The sequence below is a fragment of the Impatiens glandulifera genome, chromosome 1 (genome assembly GCF_907164915.1).
Source record: "Impatiens glandulifera chromosome 1, dImpGla2.1, whole genome shotgun sequence".
Taxonomy (NCBI): domain Eukaryota; kingdom Viridiplantae; phylum Streptophyta; class Magnoliopsida; order Ericales; family Balsaminaceae; genus Impatiens; species Impatiens glandulifera.
The window spans coordinates 46,170,203-46,189,851 of record NC_061862.1 but is presented as its reverse complement, the minus strand read 5'-3'; the positions used below and the strand labels follow the sequence as shown (position 1 = coordinate 46,189,851).

The 19,649-nt window shown below is 29.8% G+C and overlaps 2 protein-coding genes across 2 annotated transcripts in view; both read left to right on the top strand.

Moving 5' to 3' along the window:
• Positions 1 to 4,930, top strand: part of LOC124926685 (subtilisin-like protease SBT5.4) — an 18,468-nt gene extending 13,538 nt beyond the window's left edge. Inside the window, exons 3-12 of the mRNA XM_047466965.1 lie at positions 1,087 to 1,202; positions 1,308 to 1,405; positions 1,485 to 1,664; positions 1,753 to 1,864; positions 2,382 to 2,934; positions 3,004 to 3,098; positions 3,414 to 3,659; positions 3,861 to 4,002; positions 4,089 to 4,275; positions 4,356 to 4,930. Coding sequence (XP_047322921.1) covers positions 1,087 to 1,202; positions 1,308 to 1,405; positions 1,485 to 1,664; positions 1,753 to 1,864; positions 2,382 to 2,934; positions 3,004 to 3,098; positions 3,414 to 3,659; positions 3,861 to 4,002; positions 4,089 to 4,275; positions 4,356 to 4,930 — 2,304 coding nt within the window. The remainder of the gene's footprint in view (positions 1 to 1,086; positions 1,203 to 1,307; positions 1,406 to 1,484; positions 1,665 to 1,752; positions 1,865 to 2,381; positions 2,935 to 3,003; positions 3,099 to 3,413; positions 3,660 to 3,860; positions 4,003 to 4,088; positions 4,276 to 4,355) is intronic.
• A 4,954-nt stretch (positions 4,931 to 9,884) lies between these two features.
• LOC124926674 (subtilisin-like protease SBT5.4) lies at positions 9,885 to 14,517 on the top strand. Its single transcript, XM_047466954.1, has 11 exons — positions 9,885 to 9,971; positions 10,613 to 10,725; positions 10,831 to 10,928; positions 11,009 to 11,188; positions 11,315 to 11,423; positions 11,878 to 12,430; positions 12,498 to 12,592; positions 12,923 to 13,171; positions 13,449 to 13,563; positions 13,642 to 13,855; positions 13,940 to 14,517. The coding sequence occupies exons 1-11, from the start codon at positions 9,885 to 9,887 to the stop codon at positions 14,512 to 14,514; spliced, it is 2,388 nt and encodes a 795-aa protein (XP_047322910.1). The 3' UTR covers positions 14,515 to 14,517.
• The last annotated feature ends 5,132 nt before the right edge of the window (positions 14,518 to 19,649 follow it).

Below are 19,649 nucleotides of genomic sequence, written 5' to 3'. Positions count from 1 at the left end.
TTATTTTAGGTATAAAGTTATTATTTATTATAATTAAATCATATTACAATTAATAAATACTTGATTTCTTGAGGGTGAGCTAACCCAAAAATCCGTCCTTGGTATATTTATATATACAAATAAAGTTAATTTAAATGAAATACTTACCTAAACTATTTATATATTTGTTTACTGGTTTAAAATTAATTTACAATAATGAAATCTGAATTCCTGATTAATGAATAAGATTTAATATTTAAAAGATTTATATGATAAATCTTAAAACGAATTAGTACGGTTAAAGATATTGTATATACACACTATTGCGTCTAAAGTGGCTTTTTATCACTATTTAAGAAACATTTGATCATCGTCTTGTGTTCATCAATGGACTGCAAAATCCCGGTGTGCCTCTTTGCCTTTTGTTTTCTTTCATCCTTTTTATTGGCTCTATCTTCCACCGCAGTCAAACAAGTATGCGCATAATCCTTTAGTCTTTCATCATTTTTTCATATAAAGTAAAACATTGTGGTGTAAAAATCAATGAAATTTGTAACAATTATGTACAAAGAATCACAATAGCTTTGTTGTTTCCTAGGGTTAAATATTCTAGAATCGTTAACTTTTAAATAAATAAATAAATAAATAAAGTAATATTGAAACACGCAAAGTTTGGGTTGAATCATCGAACTTTCGCTTAAGAACATTTGGTACAACAGCCTTTCCTGAACCAAATCTACCATGAAAGATGGAAACATGAGTACGACACGAGCAACAAATTCTGATGGAAACAAGAGTACGACACGAGCAACGAATTCTGCATTTGGACCTTCCATGGAAAGCCCGTCTTTTTTTTTCCTTCCTAAATACAATTTTACATCTAAAACGGAAATATCTAAATTTTGATGCCTAATACCCCATAGATCATTCAAACTTGTTCATCTTATTAATTTAGCTAAGCTCATTTAAAATAAGTATCTTCAAATTTTAGAATCTCAAAGATATTCTACATTTTTACATTGAATATGGAATTTTTATTGATTTTTTATATTTGTTGTTCTATTTTTGTTTAATAACCATGATGGTTTCTTTGTTTGTTAATAATAGCCTTATGTAGTTTACATGGGAGCACACAACCATGGAGAATATGACACAATGGACAATGTTGGCATAGATAGGGTTAAGAATTCTCATCGTCAATTTCTCTCGTCTTTTCTCTCTAGGTGAATTCTATATTCTAATCATCATATGTAAAATATGTTTGTGATAGTTATAAGATCTAAATCATTATAACTTGATTTATTTCTCTTTTAATATGACCGTGACAGTAAAGAGAGTGTTGACGATGGTATTATTAACTCGTACACAAAACATATCAATGGCTTCACAGCCTTACTTGACGAAAACCAAGCAGCAAAAATTGCAAGTAAAACAATTTAATTGTCATGAATGAGTCACATTATAATGGCTTACAATTTATGTAATTATTATATATCATATTGTAGAATATCCAAATGTTATATCTGTTTTCTTAAACAAAGCGAGACCTTTGGACACTACTCATTCATGGGATTTCATGCATCTTGAGAAAGTGGACAATGGAATTCAAGTCCCTCTTGATCCCAATTCTCTATGGCCTAAGGCAAAATATGGAGAAGATGTCATCATTGCAAATTTAGACACGGGTATTTTGTATTATTTAATTATCAAATTATTCTTTTATTGATCATACAAATTCTTAATTATTCATATAATTTATAATAATTTTTTAAGGAATTTGGCCCGAGTCAAGTAGTTTCTCGGACTATGGTTATGGTCCTATTCCGTCACGTTGGAAGGGATTTTGTCAAAATAATACTGGAGTCTTCGGAGTTCCATGTAACAAGTAGGTGTCTCACATTCATATTATTTGGTTTTTTTTTAAATGACTTTTTCTTATTATTTGTAGCGATTAATCAAACTTAACTATCTATTTTGATTTTTGGAGTACACTTTAAATCAATTTTTGTTTTTAACCACAAAATTATAATCCCAATTTTATTTTTGATAGGATTAAAATAATATATATAATTAGAATTCTATATTAGTTAGGATTCTTTCCCAGTTAAGTTTCGGGGATATCGAGTGCTATATAAACTCGGATCATAACTCTATACTATAATGATGTCATTGTTATTATCTTTGTTCTTAACTCTTTTTGATGGACGTAATCAATATTTATCTTGGTGAATCATGTTAAATGTTTTATTTTTTTAGTTGAATTCTCGAATTTCTTTATAACTATTAATGAAAAGATTTGTCTAAAAAAAATAAAAAAGTAAAAACAACTATTTGAATCAACTTGAACCAAGGTTAAGGTTGATTTCACATGGACTTGTGGGACTAATAAAAAATATTTGAAGGAAACTCATTGGAGCGAGGTACTTCAACAAAGCTTACAAATCAAGTACTGGATATAGTTTGCGCCCATTGATGGTCACCGCCCGCGATTTTCATGGCCATGGTTCCCACACACTCTCAACCGCAGGGGGCAACTTTGTCCACAATGCAAGTATCGCGGGAGTGGGTAATGGCACCGCGAAAGGCGGCTCCCCAAGGGCTCGAGTGGCTTCCTATAAGGTGTGTTGGCCTGCAATGACAAAAGAATATGACCTCATTTGCAACGATGGAGACATCATGGAGGCAATGGATGCAGCCATACACGACGGCGTAGATGTCATCTCCATCTCGGGCGGTAATGGAGATGAGATCGATCACATGAAAAATGCTATTAGTATCGGCGGTTTTCACGCTGTGATGAAAGGGATAGTCGTGGTTGTAACTGCAGGTAACACAGGATCCGAGGGTAGTTGGACCGTTAAGAACCTTTCTCCGTGGCTATTTACGGTCGCAGCCAGCACTACTGATCGCCAATTCAGAACTATAATCAAACTCGGCAATGGACAAACATTCGTGGTATATACTCTTCTCTTATTGAAACGTGCATGCATGCCAATTTGGTTTTTTAAAGCTTAATTTCTTTAGGGAGCAAGCTTGACCAAGTCTTTACCGAAAGAGAAAATGTACCCGATTATTTTAGCTGCAGAAGCCGCCGCCAAAGGTGTTTCAACTTCGTACGCGTAAGATAATTCTCCATCCTATATTTGATTGATTATTATTGCCTGATCTGATCGACAATTTTCTATGACAAGATCCGTCGCAAATATATATAAAAGAAGTCGTGGATATTTAGCGACAAATATATCTGTTGCTAATTTAAGTTACAATGAATTTTGCGACGGAACCTGTTTTCGTCGCAAAATATTTTTAAAAAATTTCTCACAGAACAATCAATTGCCACATAAATTACAAATAAGTTTTTTTATAAAAAAAAATTGATTGATTCTTGAAGTGGGTGTTGAATGGATTTTGAGATTTTGATCTTCATGATTTAGTTTGTTGTGTAAGGATGGGAGTTTAAACCCGAAGAAGGTGAAGGGTAAACTGTTGGTCTGCCCCAATGATAAGAATTCATTAGAGAAAAGCTTGGTGGCCGCTAAAGCTGGAGCCGTTGGTATGATACTTTGTAATGATGAATCCAGTGGGAATGACATTATAGAGGAGGACCCTTATTTTCTACCCACTTCAAATGTTAACTACACTGATGGCCTTGCCATTTTTGAATATATCAAGTCCAACAAGTAAGTATAATATCCTCTCTAAATGTCACTTCATTTTGTATGTTTATTCGTTTGTGATCATTTTCTTTTATGTTTTAACTTTTGTTTCTTAAATTGGTTAATTAATTGGTTGTCTTAAAAGGATGTGTTTGTTTACATTTTTCACACTCTATTTTTGTATAGTGAAGAACATTCTCTCGAAACCCCATGTTCATAATATTGATGCCTCGGTTTGGTTATCTTAAACAGAAAACCTACCGGATATATATCAGCAACAAAGGAAATATTTGACGTGAAACCTTCTCCATTCATGGCTTATTTCTCCTCCAAGGGTCCCAACAGATTAACACCCGGAATTCTCAAGGTTCTAAGGGAGATTTATATCGGTTTTTTCACATCATTTGAACAATATATATGTAACCCTTGTGTTGATATATTGTCAATCTTCAGCCTGACATAACAGCCCCGGGAGTGGGCATCATAGCAGCCAATACCGGATGGAAGAGTCGGACTGATTACATCATGAAATCCGGTACTTCCATGGCGTGTCCTCATGTTGCTGGAGTAGTCGGACTTCTTAAGAAGCTTCATCCTGATTGGAGCCCGGCTGCCATTAAATCCGCTCTTATGACAACCGGTAATCATCTAGACGGTTGTGGTTTGACAAAATAATACTTTTTAAAATGTCTCAATATATATATATATTTAAATTCACAGCTTGGACAAAAGACAATACGGGCAATTACATGCTCGTAGGAGACATCAAAAAAAGATGGGCAACGCCTTTCAACTACGGAGCTGGGCACATACGTCCAAACCTTGCCAATGATCCTGGCTTGGTTTACGACTTGAGTTTCGTTGACCACTTGAACTTTCTTTGCGCGCATGGATACAGCGAAGCCCTAGTTCGTCAATCATCCGGAATTTCTGATCACATATGTAATAAGACTGCAACCATTCTCGATTATAACTACCCTTCAATTACCATTCCCGACTTGTCCAATCCGGTCATTGTAACACGAACTCTAAAGAATGTCGGTCAACCGGGAACCTATGTGGCCCGTGTTCGTGTACCGAATGGAATATCGGTGACGATGAATCCACCCACTCTTAATTTCTCAAGGATTGGAGAAGAGAAAAAGTTTACGATGAAGGTTGAGAAAAATGAGGGAATTAAGATATCCAAGGAGTTTGTGCATGGAGATCTTTTGTGGTGGGACAAATATGGTCACAAGGTGAGGAGTCCAATTGTCTTTGGATTTGGCCTTAAACCCCCCATTACTTTGAGATGAAGATTAAGTTGATGTAGAATTAATGGAAAAATTCAAATGATTTATCATTTTTTTAATTATTATTGAAAAGGACATTGTTTAAATAAAAGAACATTTATTTGTGTTTATTTTAACTTTTTTTCTATTTGTTTTATTATTTTTGGAAACTAGTATTTTGTAATAGTCATAGTTATTTTTAAAAATTATTATAATAAATAACAAGAGTGATTTTGTATGAAATTAAAGATATAAATGAATTAGATATAATATTTTTATTTTAAAATGGATAAAATAAATAGTTTTTAATAAATGTGTAGATAAATATTTATCATTTAGTTTTGCTAAATATAATTTATTTTTTTTTAACAAAATAAAAATAAATAAAGTTTTAAAAACATATATTAAACAATAAAATGAAAAAACGAGAAAGAAATTGACAAATTGAGCCTATAGAGAAATATCCTACTTTTATATGACGATACTCAACCACTATGAAATCTTATTCAATGTTATTTCTTTAAGAGAATGTTTTATATAGTTAGATTATCCACTATATGACTATGAGTATTAAAAACCATTATGTATCACAAGCTTTCCAAACATTACAACTGAATTTGACATAATCAATTAGAAATACTATAACAAATATCAAAAAGATGAGTGATGTCTTAGGTGCACAATGGTCTCATCATCCTTATAAACACAATTGACATCTACTATGTAAAATATCGATACATCTTGGTGCAGTTCTATAGTCAATTAAATATTAATGTAAAAACATAGTGGTAGAGCCCAAAATTCAAGAATGTGAGTTTGAATCTTAACATCTAAACATTTACAAAAATCATATTTCTAATCCTTTGGACCGTTCCTACTTATTTCATTTCTGATATTTTAAATGAATGTAGAAGTAGATCACTATAATAAATTGTTAAAATCTTAAGAAATTATCCACACCCATGTCTTTCCCTCAATGAACAAAATAAACTCATTTTCTTACCAACAAAATACTTAGATCCACCCAAATTTCTTATTCACTAACTAAAATTAATCTTATTACCAACAATTACATTTTTCATTTATCCATTTAACAGTGAGAATCGCAATCATACAAAAAAAAATATATATATATAGTAAAAACATTTTAAGACAAATTATGACATATTTTATCATAAATTATCTAGAAAAACAAATTGATCAAAAGAACCTACAAAAAAAAACACTAATGAACTTTAAATCATTCAATACCAAATATTCAACGCTCATATTTCAAATATCTCAAAAAAAACTCAAAAATTTTAAATTCAGATAATCTAGAAGACTCCAAAATATAACACACAGATTCATATAATTTACAAGTAAAAATATGAATAATCTTATAACACTTTTGTCATATTATATAAATGTGAACTTTTAATGGATAATTCAAATATTAAATGTTAAAGAATATTTTAATTGTTTAGTTTAATAATTTTTATTTATTTATTGATAAACCTAGATGAAATAAGCTCCAAGACATAGAAAGGTAACTAATTTAAATAATTATCAAAAGGAGGCCGAATGCTACTCATACATATTAGTTTGATGTTGTCGTTTAGATCTTGTTTATCGTCGGGCCTAAGAGCCGGTGGATCCGGTGGATCGCCGTGGTCAATGGACAGTCAAGATGAAATTGCACACATATCCTTATTTGAAAACTAATGAAAAATTTATATTTTGCATTTGCTCAAAATCCAATGTTTGATTTATGGTGCTTTGAAAACCTTTATCCAAGCTACGTAAAACAATAAATTATTTAACTTATTTTTGAACACTAGAGATTTTCAACTTTTCTCAAAATGAAAATATTATAATTTTTTTATTAAACCGGTAAACATTCACTTTAACTTAAATTTTCATGTTTCCATAGTTAAATAAGAAGTTTTAGATCTATTCTCCTCCATGTTTTTATTAGTTTTGTGTAAAATTATTTAATTTTTTTATTTTGAGCTCTTTGACTGTCATTGATCAATAGTCTTAATTTATAATTATGTATTAATTAATAAATATTATTTTATTGTGAATATTTTATCAAAATTAATTTTCGTACTTAATAATATATATTAATAAAATTAGGCAAAAAAATGTGTATTTATTCAATAAATAATTGTTTAAGTTGATAATTAAGAGTTTAATATAAAATAAAATGTTTTATAAAATTAATAACAAATAATAATTTAAATTTTATTAAGAAATATATATATATATATATTAAATTTAAATTTTAGTATAATTATATATATTTTTTAATTAAGGAGAATTAGCATGACCAGTGTCATAATATTCGATTTAATTCAAAGCGCTTTCAGTTGAAATCGAATTTGTGACTTTCTGATCCCTTAAACTGATTCTTTAGTATACCTATAATTAATAGATTATACAAGTATACATGTAATTAATGTGTGATTAACTGAAATATTAATATATTGTTTAAATAATTGTATGATTAATTTTAAGTTAAAATAATGTTTGGTATTTAAAATTTGTATATCTGACTTTATTTTAATAATATATTCTTTAACTTACAAAATATAATTACAATTAATTTATTTAAAATTAATGTATTCATAAAAAATTTATATTGTACAAAAAGAAAATCATATCAAATTAATTAGACTATTCTAAAAATCAGATTAAATATGTTATATGTTATAAATTAATACTGGTCATGATATATTAGAACCTAAAATAGATTTAAAATAATAAAATAAACTAATAATATATGTATATAAGATTACAAAAATAATTGAACATAAAATATGTCATTATAATATATTGTCATTCAACTAACTTCATTTAAATAAAATATAAACATTGACATATATATATATATATATATATATATATATATATATATATATATATATATAAGTATTCAATTTAAAATATTTTCAAATAACATGTACATTTGCAACAACAGTGGTTACCAACTTTATACTTTTATACCAATTTATCAACTGTCAACATTCTATTCCCTCCCATATTTAATAATTATTCTCAAACAATTTGTTTTTATTTCTTTACATTTTACCTAAATTCGATCAATAATTTTTATAGAAAATTAATTATATATTAGACTATTTAAAATTATTGATTTATATCTATAATTTTTTATATGAATATATTAATTGATATGACTCACGATATTTTTCATATTCATATATATATATATATTGAAAAGTTAATTAAAAAATATGTAAATATTAAATGTAAAATTAGCAATATCTAAATTTACTTTATAATCAGGTTAATGTTTAGTAATAACTGTAACATAATATTTTGCAATCTAGAATCAAAATCCAAGATATATTTTAATAAGAGCAAATTATCAATCTTAGTGCTCCTCCAACTATTTTTGATCACTTACTTTTGCACTCAAATTATTTTTTTAAAACAAATAGTCCCAAACTTTCAAATAGGGTCATTAATGACCTTTCTCTCATTTTTTTCCGTTAGCCTCCAACCATTATCATAGTTGATTTTTAACCATTTCATTATTTGTTTACACTAGTCTTAAAATATTTATACATGACTTTTTTATATTTTGTTACTGAGGATGTGTAATTTATTTTACAAATAAAATATGTAATTTTGACCAAATTTAAAGATAGTTTGCTATATTGTAATCTATCAATATATTTATTTGCTTTATAGAGTAATGTCAAATATTATGTAAAAAGTGACAAAATGGTCATTAATGATTATTTCTAAAAGTTTGAAGAGTTTGTTTTAAAAAATAATTACAGGATTAAAAATAAGCTATCATAGTAATTGGAGAGTCACCCAAGTAATTTAACATTACTCTATAAAGAAAAAAAATATTGATAGATTAAAATAGAGCAAATTATTTGTAAATTTGGCCATAAAATAATATAAAATACATATTATATTTTGTAAAATAGATTACACATTCTCCATGACAAAATATAAAAGAGTTACATGTGAACATTTTCATAGTTTTAAAACGATTAGTGTAAATAAATAATTTAAGGGTTTAAAAGCCCACCATTAGAATAGTTAGAGGGACAAATGTAAAAAAAAAAAAAAATTAAGAGATAAAAAGAATTAAGTGATCAAAACAATTGAAGGTCACCGAAATCATTTTATGGAAAAACTACCTAATATGTATGTATTAGAAATAGAAATGGAAAAATGGATGTTGCAAATGTATTAAATAGTTTAGATTTTTTATAAAAGTATATTTTTTTCAATATCTATTACAAGTGATTTTAAAAAATATTATAAAAAGTATGATTGAATTAGATGAAATTTGATTTGTATACAAAAATATAATAATATTTGTTATATTTTATATTTATATTTTTATAATTTCTTTACTTTTTTAAAATTTTAATTTATTTAAAATATTCACATAATTTTTTTTTTGACAACCCTAAGTTATTTTTTCTTTTTTTATCAAATAAAATATTAATTTGTTCAAAAATACTTTATCACTGTTGAGTGTTAAAAATACATTTTTTTCATCTTAATTCATAATCAACTTATTAAGTTTTTAGGTTCACCAATAGTCATAAAATTATTTTAACTTAGCAGCTCAATTTTATTTTTACTCACCAAAATTAAGAAAATAAAAAATAAGGATAAAAAAATATTGTTGATAATATTTTATTTATTTTTTCAAATATCAAAAGACTGTAAATATAATTTTACATTAGTTTAGGTAAAAAAAAACACCTTATTTTCCCAATAACTTAAAAGTGATTAACTTCTCCTTCTTTGAAGATTTCACTTGTACAATTCGAATATAAAATCGCTCTTATTTTTTCCTCTCAATATTATCAGTTTAGAATTAAAATAATATCACTTTAGTATAATAAACTCTTAACTACATGCAAGAAGATTATTATTTATTACAGTCAAACTAGTCTTTTTATCAATATTTAAGAAGCCCTTGATCAGCATCTTTTGTTCATCAATGGATTGCCAAATCCCTGTGTGCCTCGTTGGCTTTTGTTTTCTTTCATCCTTTTTATTGGCTTCGGCTTCCTCCGCAGTCAAACAAGTAAGTGCATAATCCTCGTCTGATCTTTCATCTATTAAAATAAAACATTTTGGTGTAGAAATCAATGAAATTTGTAACAATTATGTATGAACTAGGAATCACAATAGCTTTGTTGTTTCCTATGTTTAATTCTAGATAATAGTTATTTTTTAAATAAACAAAAAAGTACTATTTGAAACACGCAAACTAAGGGGTTGAATCATCTACATTTTTTTCTTAAGAATATTTTGTGCAACAACATTTATATCTGATAGAAAAAGATCTCATAATCATAAACTCATCAACAAGGAAATATGATAATAAGAGTGTCAAATAGCGGATTTGTATGCACCTTCAAAGAAAAGCCTGTTTATTTTTTTATTTTGCCTAAAATACAATCTTACATCTAAAACGGAAATATCCAAATTTTGATGCCTAATACACCGTAGATAGCTCGAATTTGTTCATCTTATTATCCTAGTTTGGTTCATTCAAAATAAGTATTTTCAAATTTTAGAATCTCAACTATATTATCTGTTTTGTTAACTTCTTAATTAAACTACATCAGTACATTGTCAATTATAGAATCGTTAGTGATTTTGATGTTTGTTGTCCTATTTTTGTTTAATAATCATGATGGTTTATTTGTTTGTTAATAATAGCCTTATGTAGTCTATATGGGAGCACACAACCATGGAGAATATGACCACATGGACGATGTTGGCATAGAGGTTAAGAATTCTCATCGCCAATTTCTCTCGTCTTTTCTCTCTAGGTGAATTTTATATTTTAATCATCATATGTAAAATGTGTTTGTGATAGTTATAAGATCTAAATCCTTATAATTTTGTTTTTGTTCTCTTTTAATACAACGTGACAGTAAAGAGAATGCTGACGATGGTATCATTAACTCGTACACAAAACATATCAATGGTTTCACAGCCTTACTGGACGAAAACCAAGCAGCAAAAGTTGCAAGTAGAACAATTTATCATCATGAATGTGTCACATTATAATGACTCACTATTTATATAATTTTTATATATATCATATTGTAGAATATCCAAAGGTTGTATCTGTTTTCTTAAACAAAGCAAGACCTTTGCACACTACACATTCATGGGATTTCATGAATCTTGAGAAAGTGGATAATGACATTCAAGTCGCTGTTGATTCTAATTCTCTATGGCGTAAAGCAAAATATGGCGAAGATGTCATCATCGCAAATATAGACACAGGTATTTTGTATTATTTAATTATCAAATTATTATTTTTTTGTTACTGTATATATAATATATTATATACTATTTACACTTTTATTGGTTATATATATTCTTATTCACATCATTATAATAAATTTTAAGGAGTTTGGCCTGAGTCAAAGAGTTTCTCAGACGATGGTTATGGTCCTATTCCGTCACGTTGGAAGGGATTTTGTCAAAATAATACTAGCGTCGGAGTTCCATGTAACAAGTAGGCATCTCACCTTCTTCTTATTTTTTTTGAAAATTTGATTATTTTCTTATTATATATATTTAAAATAATGATCATCAATATTGAGTAAGAAATGAGAACATCCTCATTTAAAAAAAAATAATATTTTAACTACGAGTCAAACAACGTAAAATGTAACGATTAATTAAACTTAACTATGTATTTTGATTTAAGAGAATCTTTTATTGTCTTGACATTAGATCTTTGAGAATATACTTTGTTGTAATTTTTCTATAATGAACACTTATGCAATGCTGTTAATGTAAGAGAGTCATTTCAAATTACATTTTGTTTTTAACCTCAAAATCTTAATCTTCACGATTAAGTAGTTAATGAAAAATCTTTCTTTTCTAAAAAAAACTATTTGAATCAACTTGAACCAATATTAAGGTTGCTTTCACAAGGACTTTGGATTAATAAAAGTTATTTCAAGGAAACTCATTGGGGCGAGGTACTTCAACAAAGCTTACAAATCGGACAAACATAGTTTGCCCCCATCAATGATCTCCGCCCGCGATTTTCATGGTCATGGTTCCCATACTCTCTCAACCGCAGGGGGAAACTTTGTCCAGAACGCAAGTATCTTTGGAGTGGGTAATGGCACCGCGAAGGGCGGCTCCCCAAGGGCTCGAGTGGCTTCCTATAAGGTGTGTTGGCCTATGACGACAAACGAATCAGAAAATGGCCCCATGTGCAACGACGGAGACATCTTGGAGGCAATGGATGCAGCCATACACGACGGCGTAGATGTCATCTCCATCTCGGCCGGTGGAAAGGAGATCGACCACATGACAAATGCTATTAGTATTGGCGGTTTTCACGCTGTGAAGAAAGGTATAGTAGTGGTTGTAACTGCAGGTAACAAAGGGGCCAAGGGTAATTGGACCGTTCAGAACCTTTCTCCGTGGCTATTTACGGTCGCAGCCAGCTCTACTGATCGCCAATTCCAAGCTATAATTAAACTCGGCAATGGACAAACCTTCGTGGTATTTATTTATTTTTTCGAAAGGGTAAAACACGATAAGTTGGCTTATTAATGATTAATTTATTTAGGGAGCAAGTGTGAGCAAGTCTTTACCGAAAGATGACATGTACCCGATTATTTCAGCAGCGGATGCCGCTGCTAAGGATGTCTCTCCTTCGGACGCGTAAGATAATTCAGCAATTCCATCATATATTTGATTGATTATTATTTTTGGCGACGATTGAACAATAAGCGTCGCAAATATTCTTAAAAAATAAGTCCTGAATATTTAGCGACACATTTATCCGTCGCTAAATATGCGACGTAACCTGTTTTCCCTTGCAATATTTTTCTTGCCGTCATATCATTAGTAACGTTGAGATGTTTTATGGAATTTTCGTCGCACAATAATCAACTTCCACATAAATTAGAAAATAATTTTTTATAAAAAAAATTGATTGATTCTTGAAATGGGTGTTGAATGGATTTTGAGATTTTGATCTTCATGATTTAGTTTGCTGTGTAAGGATGAGAGCTTAGACCCAAAGAAGGTGAAGGGTAAATTGTTGGTCTGCCTCAATGATAAGAGTTCAATATCAATAGAAAAGGGCTTTGTGGCTGCTGAAGTTGGAGCCGTTGGTATGATTCTTTGTAATGATAAATCCATTGGGAATCGTATTAGAGAGGACCCTCATTTTCTACCAACTTCAAATGTTAACTACACTGATGGTCTTGCGATTTTTGAATATATCAAATCCAACAAGTAAGTATATCCTCTCTAAATATCTCTTAATTCCGTATGTTTATTCGTTTGTAATCATATTTTACTTATGTAATCGTTAATTCAGTTGTGTTTTGGTTATGTTTGGTAACAATTTTAGCACTCTTGTATTGTTTTTATCGATAGACTTAAACGATTCTCACTTATATCTCACAGTGAATGAACATTTTTCAAAAAAAATTAAAATAATCTCTAAATGCCTCTCTGTACACACAAGTTCATAATATTGATGAATGCCTCGGTTGGTTATCTTAAATAGAAACCCTACCGGACATATATCAGCAACAAAGGTAAAACTTGACGTGGAACCTTCTCCATCCATGGCTTTTTTCTCCTCCAAGGGTCCCAACAAATTAACACCCGGAATTCTCAAGGTTCGAAAGGAAATTGATATCGTTTTTTTCGTTTCACTTGAATAATATGTAACCGTTTTGTTGATTGTCGATCTTCAGCCTGACATAACAGCTCCGGGAGTGGGCATCATAGCAGCCCATACCGGATCGAAGAGCGCAAGTGGGGAAGAATTTGACAAACGGACGACTGAATACATCATGAAATCTGGTACTTCTATGGCGTGTCCTCATGTTTCTGGAGTAATCGGACTTCTTAGGAAGCTTCATCCTGATTGGAGCCCAGCCGCCATTAAATCTGCTCTTATGACAACAGGTAATTATGTAGACGGTTGTGGTTTGAGAAAATAACACTTCTTAAAATGTCTAAATTTATATACTTTTTTTTTAAAATTCACAGCTACGACAAGAGACAATACGGGCAAGTCCATGCTCGATGCAGACTTAAAAACGGCGACGCCTTTCCACTATGGAGCTGGGCACATACGTCCAAACCGCGCCAATGATCCTGGCTTGGTTTATGACTTGAGCATCGTTGACCATTTGAACTTCCTTTGCGCGCATGGATACAATGAAACCCTAGTTCGTCATTTCTCCGGAATTTCTGATCACACATGTTCTAAGAATGCAAGCCTTCTTGACTATAACTACCCTTCAATTACCATTCCCGACTTGTCCAAACCGGTCATCGTAACACGGACTCTCAAGAATGTCGGTCAACCAGGAACTTATGTGGCCCGGGTTCGTACACCGCATGGAATATCGGTGAGTGTGAATCCGTCTGCTCTTAATTTCTCGAGGATTGGAGAAGAAAAGAAGTTTAAGATGAAGATTGAGAAAGAGGAGGGTGTTAAGATAACCATGGAGTTTGTGCATGGAGAGCTTTTGTGGTTTGACAAACATGATCACAAGGTGAGGAGTCCACTAGTTTTCGGATTTGGCCTTAAACCCCCATCACCAAGAGATGAAGATTAATTTAATGTGGAATTAATGGACATCCTTTTTTTTTTAATTATTATTGATATGCATATTGTTTAAATAAAAGAACATTTATTTGTGTTTATTTCTTTTATTTTGAGTATTTTTGAAAACTAAGTATTTTGTAAGTCATAGATATTTTTGAAAATTATTATAATAATTAAATTGTGAAAGTGATTTTGTTTTTATTTTATATGAGATATAAATGAATTGGATATAATATTTTTATGTGAAAATGAATGAAAAAAACTTAATAAATGTTTAGATAAAAGTTTATCATCTTTTTTTGCCAAATATTTATTATTTTAAAATTTTTGGACAAAATGAAAAAGAAAAATATGATATACCAAATAAAGTATTTTATTTGAAGTAGTTATTTAAATAAAATTGTAAAAAGTATAAAACAAATAAAATGGAAAAAAAAAAATTAAGCAGAGAGAATTACCAACATGCCATCAACGATGATATCATTCTAAGTTTTTTTAAAAGAGATTATTTTATCAGAATATAGAGTTAATGAATATAATAGTGTTGATTATCTGTTTGGGCTCCAATTATGTAATAAAAAAATATAATTTTATTTGTGTTGAAGAGGGGTATATCTTATTGAAAAAAGATTTGTAAGTTGTCCTTATTATGCTATAAAAGTAGACATCTAGTATACATTTATAGAGACAGTGAGATCTCTCTTTCGTTTTAATTTTTATCTTCATTTATTTCGTGTTTAAATTTGATTATAATGAAGTTTTTTTTGACAAAATTCTTGTGATTTTACTCCTTAATTTTAGAAGGTTTTTCATATTAAATTCTTGGTGTTCTTGTGTCATTTATATTTCCGTTTATGTTTGTTGTTTCACTCTTCTAAATATTCAATCAAGTGAGTATAGTTAATAATTACAAGTGTGATTATTCCGCTTTATTCTCAACATAGTGGTATCAGAGTTTGGTTCTAAGCAATTTTTATTTTGATTGGTTAATGGAGATTAACAAAAATAATGCTCGTTAAAATTTGTTCTCTTTGTTTGATCATTGGTGAACTATTATGTGTTGTGCTTTTTTTAAATGTTTCTTTCAATTTATGTAATGTTTTTGTCGTTGAGCTTAAACGACTCTCATTTATATCATTTTTCATGAACCATTTTTAAAAAAGAATGATTTTGTTGAATGATTGAAATTATCATATCTATAAGGGAAAAATAAAAGATCTTCTATTTGTGAAGTCTTTTCATTTACTTATTTTTGGTAGTGAGAAACTCATCTCTAAATCTGATGAGGAATGATATTTTGAGCATGAACAGGTATGTGGTTTCATTTGTCAATTTGTTGTAGAGAATGTTTATAACCACATACAACATGAGATAAATGCACCTACTTTGTGGAGTAAATTTGAGAATTTGAATGCTTCAAAGATAGGTAGTAACAAATTATTTTTGTTCTAAAAGATTATTCATTTGAGATATAGTGATATTGCTTATATGGATGATCACTTGAATGAATTTCAGGATGTTCTTGATCAGATGTCAGGATTGAGAATGAATTTCGAAGACATTATTCAAGGACTTTGGTTATTGACTACTATGCATGATTAATGAGAGACTTATAAAGTTTCTCTTTGTAACCATATTTTTAATGGTGCGATAACATTGGAGATGGCCAAAAGTGGTGTCTTGAATGAAGAATTGAGACGAAAATCTCATGGTTCTTCATCGTAGTCAAATGTGTTTGTTACTGAAAATCGGGGAAGACATGATATTAGAGGTGAGAAAGATAAGTCAAGACATAAGAGTCGGAACAAGTTTAAGTCAAAATACAAGTCAACTGAATATTACAATTATGATAAAAGTGAACACATAAAGAAGAACTGTCACAAGCACAAAATCAAGCGAACGGATCTAAGAAAAAGAAAGATGATTGGTCTAGGACATGGCCATGTTAGGGACCCAATTGGTCCAGGAAATAGCCATGTTAAGGACCAATTGGTCTCGAACATGGTCATGTTAATGACCAATTGTTATGTTTGTATGTAATGGATTCCTAACATGTCAATGTTCGGGATCAATTAGTCTCTAACATGGCCGTGTCCTAGACCAATTGGGTCCTTAACATGGTCATGTCCAGGACCAATTGGGTCCTTAACATGGTCATGTCCTGAACTAATTGGGTCCTTAACATGACCATGTTTTTGAACAATTGGGTCCTTCACATGGCCATGCCCTAAACCAATTGAGTCTTTAACATGGCTATGTTCGGGATCAATTGGGTCCTCTGAACTCAAACAGTTTACATTAACAATTACAAAAGTCACCGTCTAGGTGAAGTTTACCTTTACAAAAATTTCTCTACAATGTTCTCCACTCTAAATGTAGTTGTTGTCCCTTCATTTTCAAGTATGAAAGTATCACAGAACATCAACCATTTCACCTCATTCTAGAACAATTTTAAATTATCGTTTGTATATACACTCTGAAATTGTTTTTCTAATGAATACCCACTCACAATTGGAATAGTCGAATTATAAGAATGAAAATCCAATTTTTTTTCTTTTCTATGTTCCTCTTAAGAGCCATGTCATATTGCTCTACAAATTGTTTTAGGCATGTTTTAGAATGAAATAAATCTTCAAAAAAAAAGCATTCATAGATTCACTTCTTTGAGATGTTGACATGTCTACTCAGAAGTAGCATTTAACATACATAAGAATTAATTTTGTACGTTCTACGTGCAAAGAGTTCCGCCAATTATTGTCTTGCAACTAAAACTCATCTATCATTTTTAGCCAATTATCTTCACACTGCTCGAGTAATTGAATTATAGACAATGTTCTTGAATTAATGTATTTTTTATACTTTTTTAATGAGCATGTGCAGAAAATTTGGTGGGGAGTTTCTTCATTATATGCCAAAGACAAAATTGATGATGGGTGTTTGGAAATACATTTTCAATTGCAATGGCCATTAATCGACATTGGTCAATAATTGTTGTCTTTGGAGCACGTCATACATGTTAACCATGCTTTAAAAAGCTAGATAAATGACTCTGAATCATCAAAACTGAAGAAGAGCGCACATTTTTATTTTTATTTCTTCTCTCTCATCCACCGTGACTTTTTTTCCACTTTGGCAGCGGTCATTGTGGAGTCGTTATCCTAGTGTTGCTCTCTCTATCATTCATCTAATGAGTATTAGGAACCATTTATTATCAATCACAAGCTTTCCAAACTCGACTACTGAATTTGACATGATCAATTAGGAACACTATAATAAATATCAAATTGGATTCAGAAAAGATTAATGAAGTAGTGCATAATTGTCACCTCGTCCTTATAAACACAATTGACATCTACTAAAATATTGATACAAAATTTGTAAAGCTTAAAAATTCAAGTAGTCAAATACATGAGTTTGAATATTCACACTTTAAAATATTTTAAAAAATATATATTTTTAATCCTTTATGCATACTTATTTCATTTCTAATATTTTTAAAAAAATGTAGGAATCATGCCATAAAAATATTTAAAAAATCAAAGGTAGCATACATCACTATAATAAAATTTTAAAATCTAAGAAAATTATTCACCCATGTAATTCTCTTAATGAACAAAATAAACTATACATCTTACCAACAAATACCCGGAAAATATGTGCATGAAATAATGTCTCTATTAGAATATAACTTCTTCTCAGTCTGAATCACACTTTTGCAATTTGTATGATCTTACGCCTCACAAGTGGCATGTGTCTTGAAAAGCATATTCACCCAAAACCAAAAACAAGTATACATGCTCAAATTGAAAACGTTCATATTAGGAGTAGATCCTGATCTAAAAAAATATATATTTCAAAAAAAAAAAAATATTTGTTTTTCCAAATATTGATTTAGATTAAATAATATTATTAATATTTTTTAATTATGTATATATATAAATAAATTTAATAATATTTGTTCGTTTAAACTCACTCTAACTATAACTATAGATATTTTAAGTAAGACCTAAAATTTAGATAGAATTCAAACAAAATATTTTGACAACCCAAATTTCTTATTCACTAATTAAAAGTAATCTTATTACAAAAAATAATGTCATAATTTATCTAAAACACAATAGGATGAAAAGAATATAGAAAAAAACAAACACTCCAATAAATAACTTTAAATATGAAACATCATTCAATATTAAATATTCAGCGCTCATACTTCATATATTTCAAAAACTCAGTGTAATCCTATAAAAAAAATTCAATATTTTAAAATTTAGATAATCTAGAACACTCCAAAATATAACACACAAATTCATATAATATACAACTAAAAATATGAATAATCTTATTACACTTTTATCATGTTATAATAAATGCAAAATTTCAATGGATAATTTAAATATTAAATGTTAAAAAATATTTAATTATTTAGTTTAATAATTGAAATAAATTTTTTTTATTAAAGAATATTAGAAGAAACAAACAAAATTTTACAGAAAAAAACTAGATAAAATAAGTTTTAAGACATATAAAAAGATAACTAATTTAAATGAAGAAGAAAGAAAGGAAAATGAAATAATGAGAAAAATGGAATGAAATGATCATAATAATGACTTTAATTAGGAAAATGAACCCAACCTAATAAAAAAAATAAAAAGTGCGCAAATGACCGCTTCCCAGTTTTCGGATAAAAATACTCCGTCGCGCGTTACGAGATGCCGTTGTGACGGAACTCTAATTTGTCGAGTGTGTCGTCGTGAGATGCATCCGTGCCGTCGCATGTCTCGACCGTCATCGCGACGAATTAGAGTTTCGTCGCTTCCAAGTTTTCGGATAAAAATACTCCGTCACGTGACGCGACGGAACCCCAATTCGTTGAGTGTGCCTCGCAAGACGCATCCGTGCCGTCGCATGCCTCGACCGTCATCGCGACGAATTAGGGTTTCATCGTTCCCCAATTTTTGAATAAAAATACTCCGTCGCGCAGACGCGACGGAACCCCAATTCGTCGAGTGTGCCGTCGCGAAATGCATCCGTGCCGTCGCATGCCTCGACCGTCATCGCGACGAATTAGAGTTTGTGGACGCGCAAAGATATATTTTAACGAGATATTTTCGTCATAATACAAAGTGAATGGTAATTTCCGCAAGT

Coding starts and splice junctions, on each gene's coding strand:
- LOC124926674 (XM_047466954.1), top strand. CDS start 9,885: ATGGATTGCCAAATCCCTGTGTGCCTCGTTGGCTTTTGTTTTCTTTCA. Junction 12,431..12,497: donor GCAATGGACAAACCTTCGTG/GTATTTATTTAT, acceptor TAATTTATTTAG/GGAGCAAGTGTGAGCAAGTC. Junction 12,593..12,922: donor GATGTCTCTCCTTCGGACGC/GTAAGATAATTC, acceptor TTCATGATTTAG/TTTGCTGTGTAAGGATGAGA.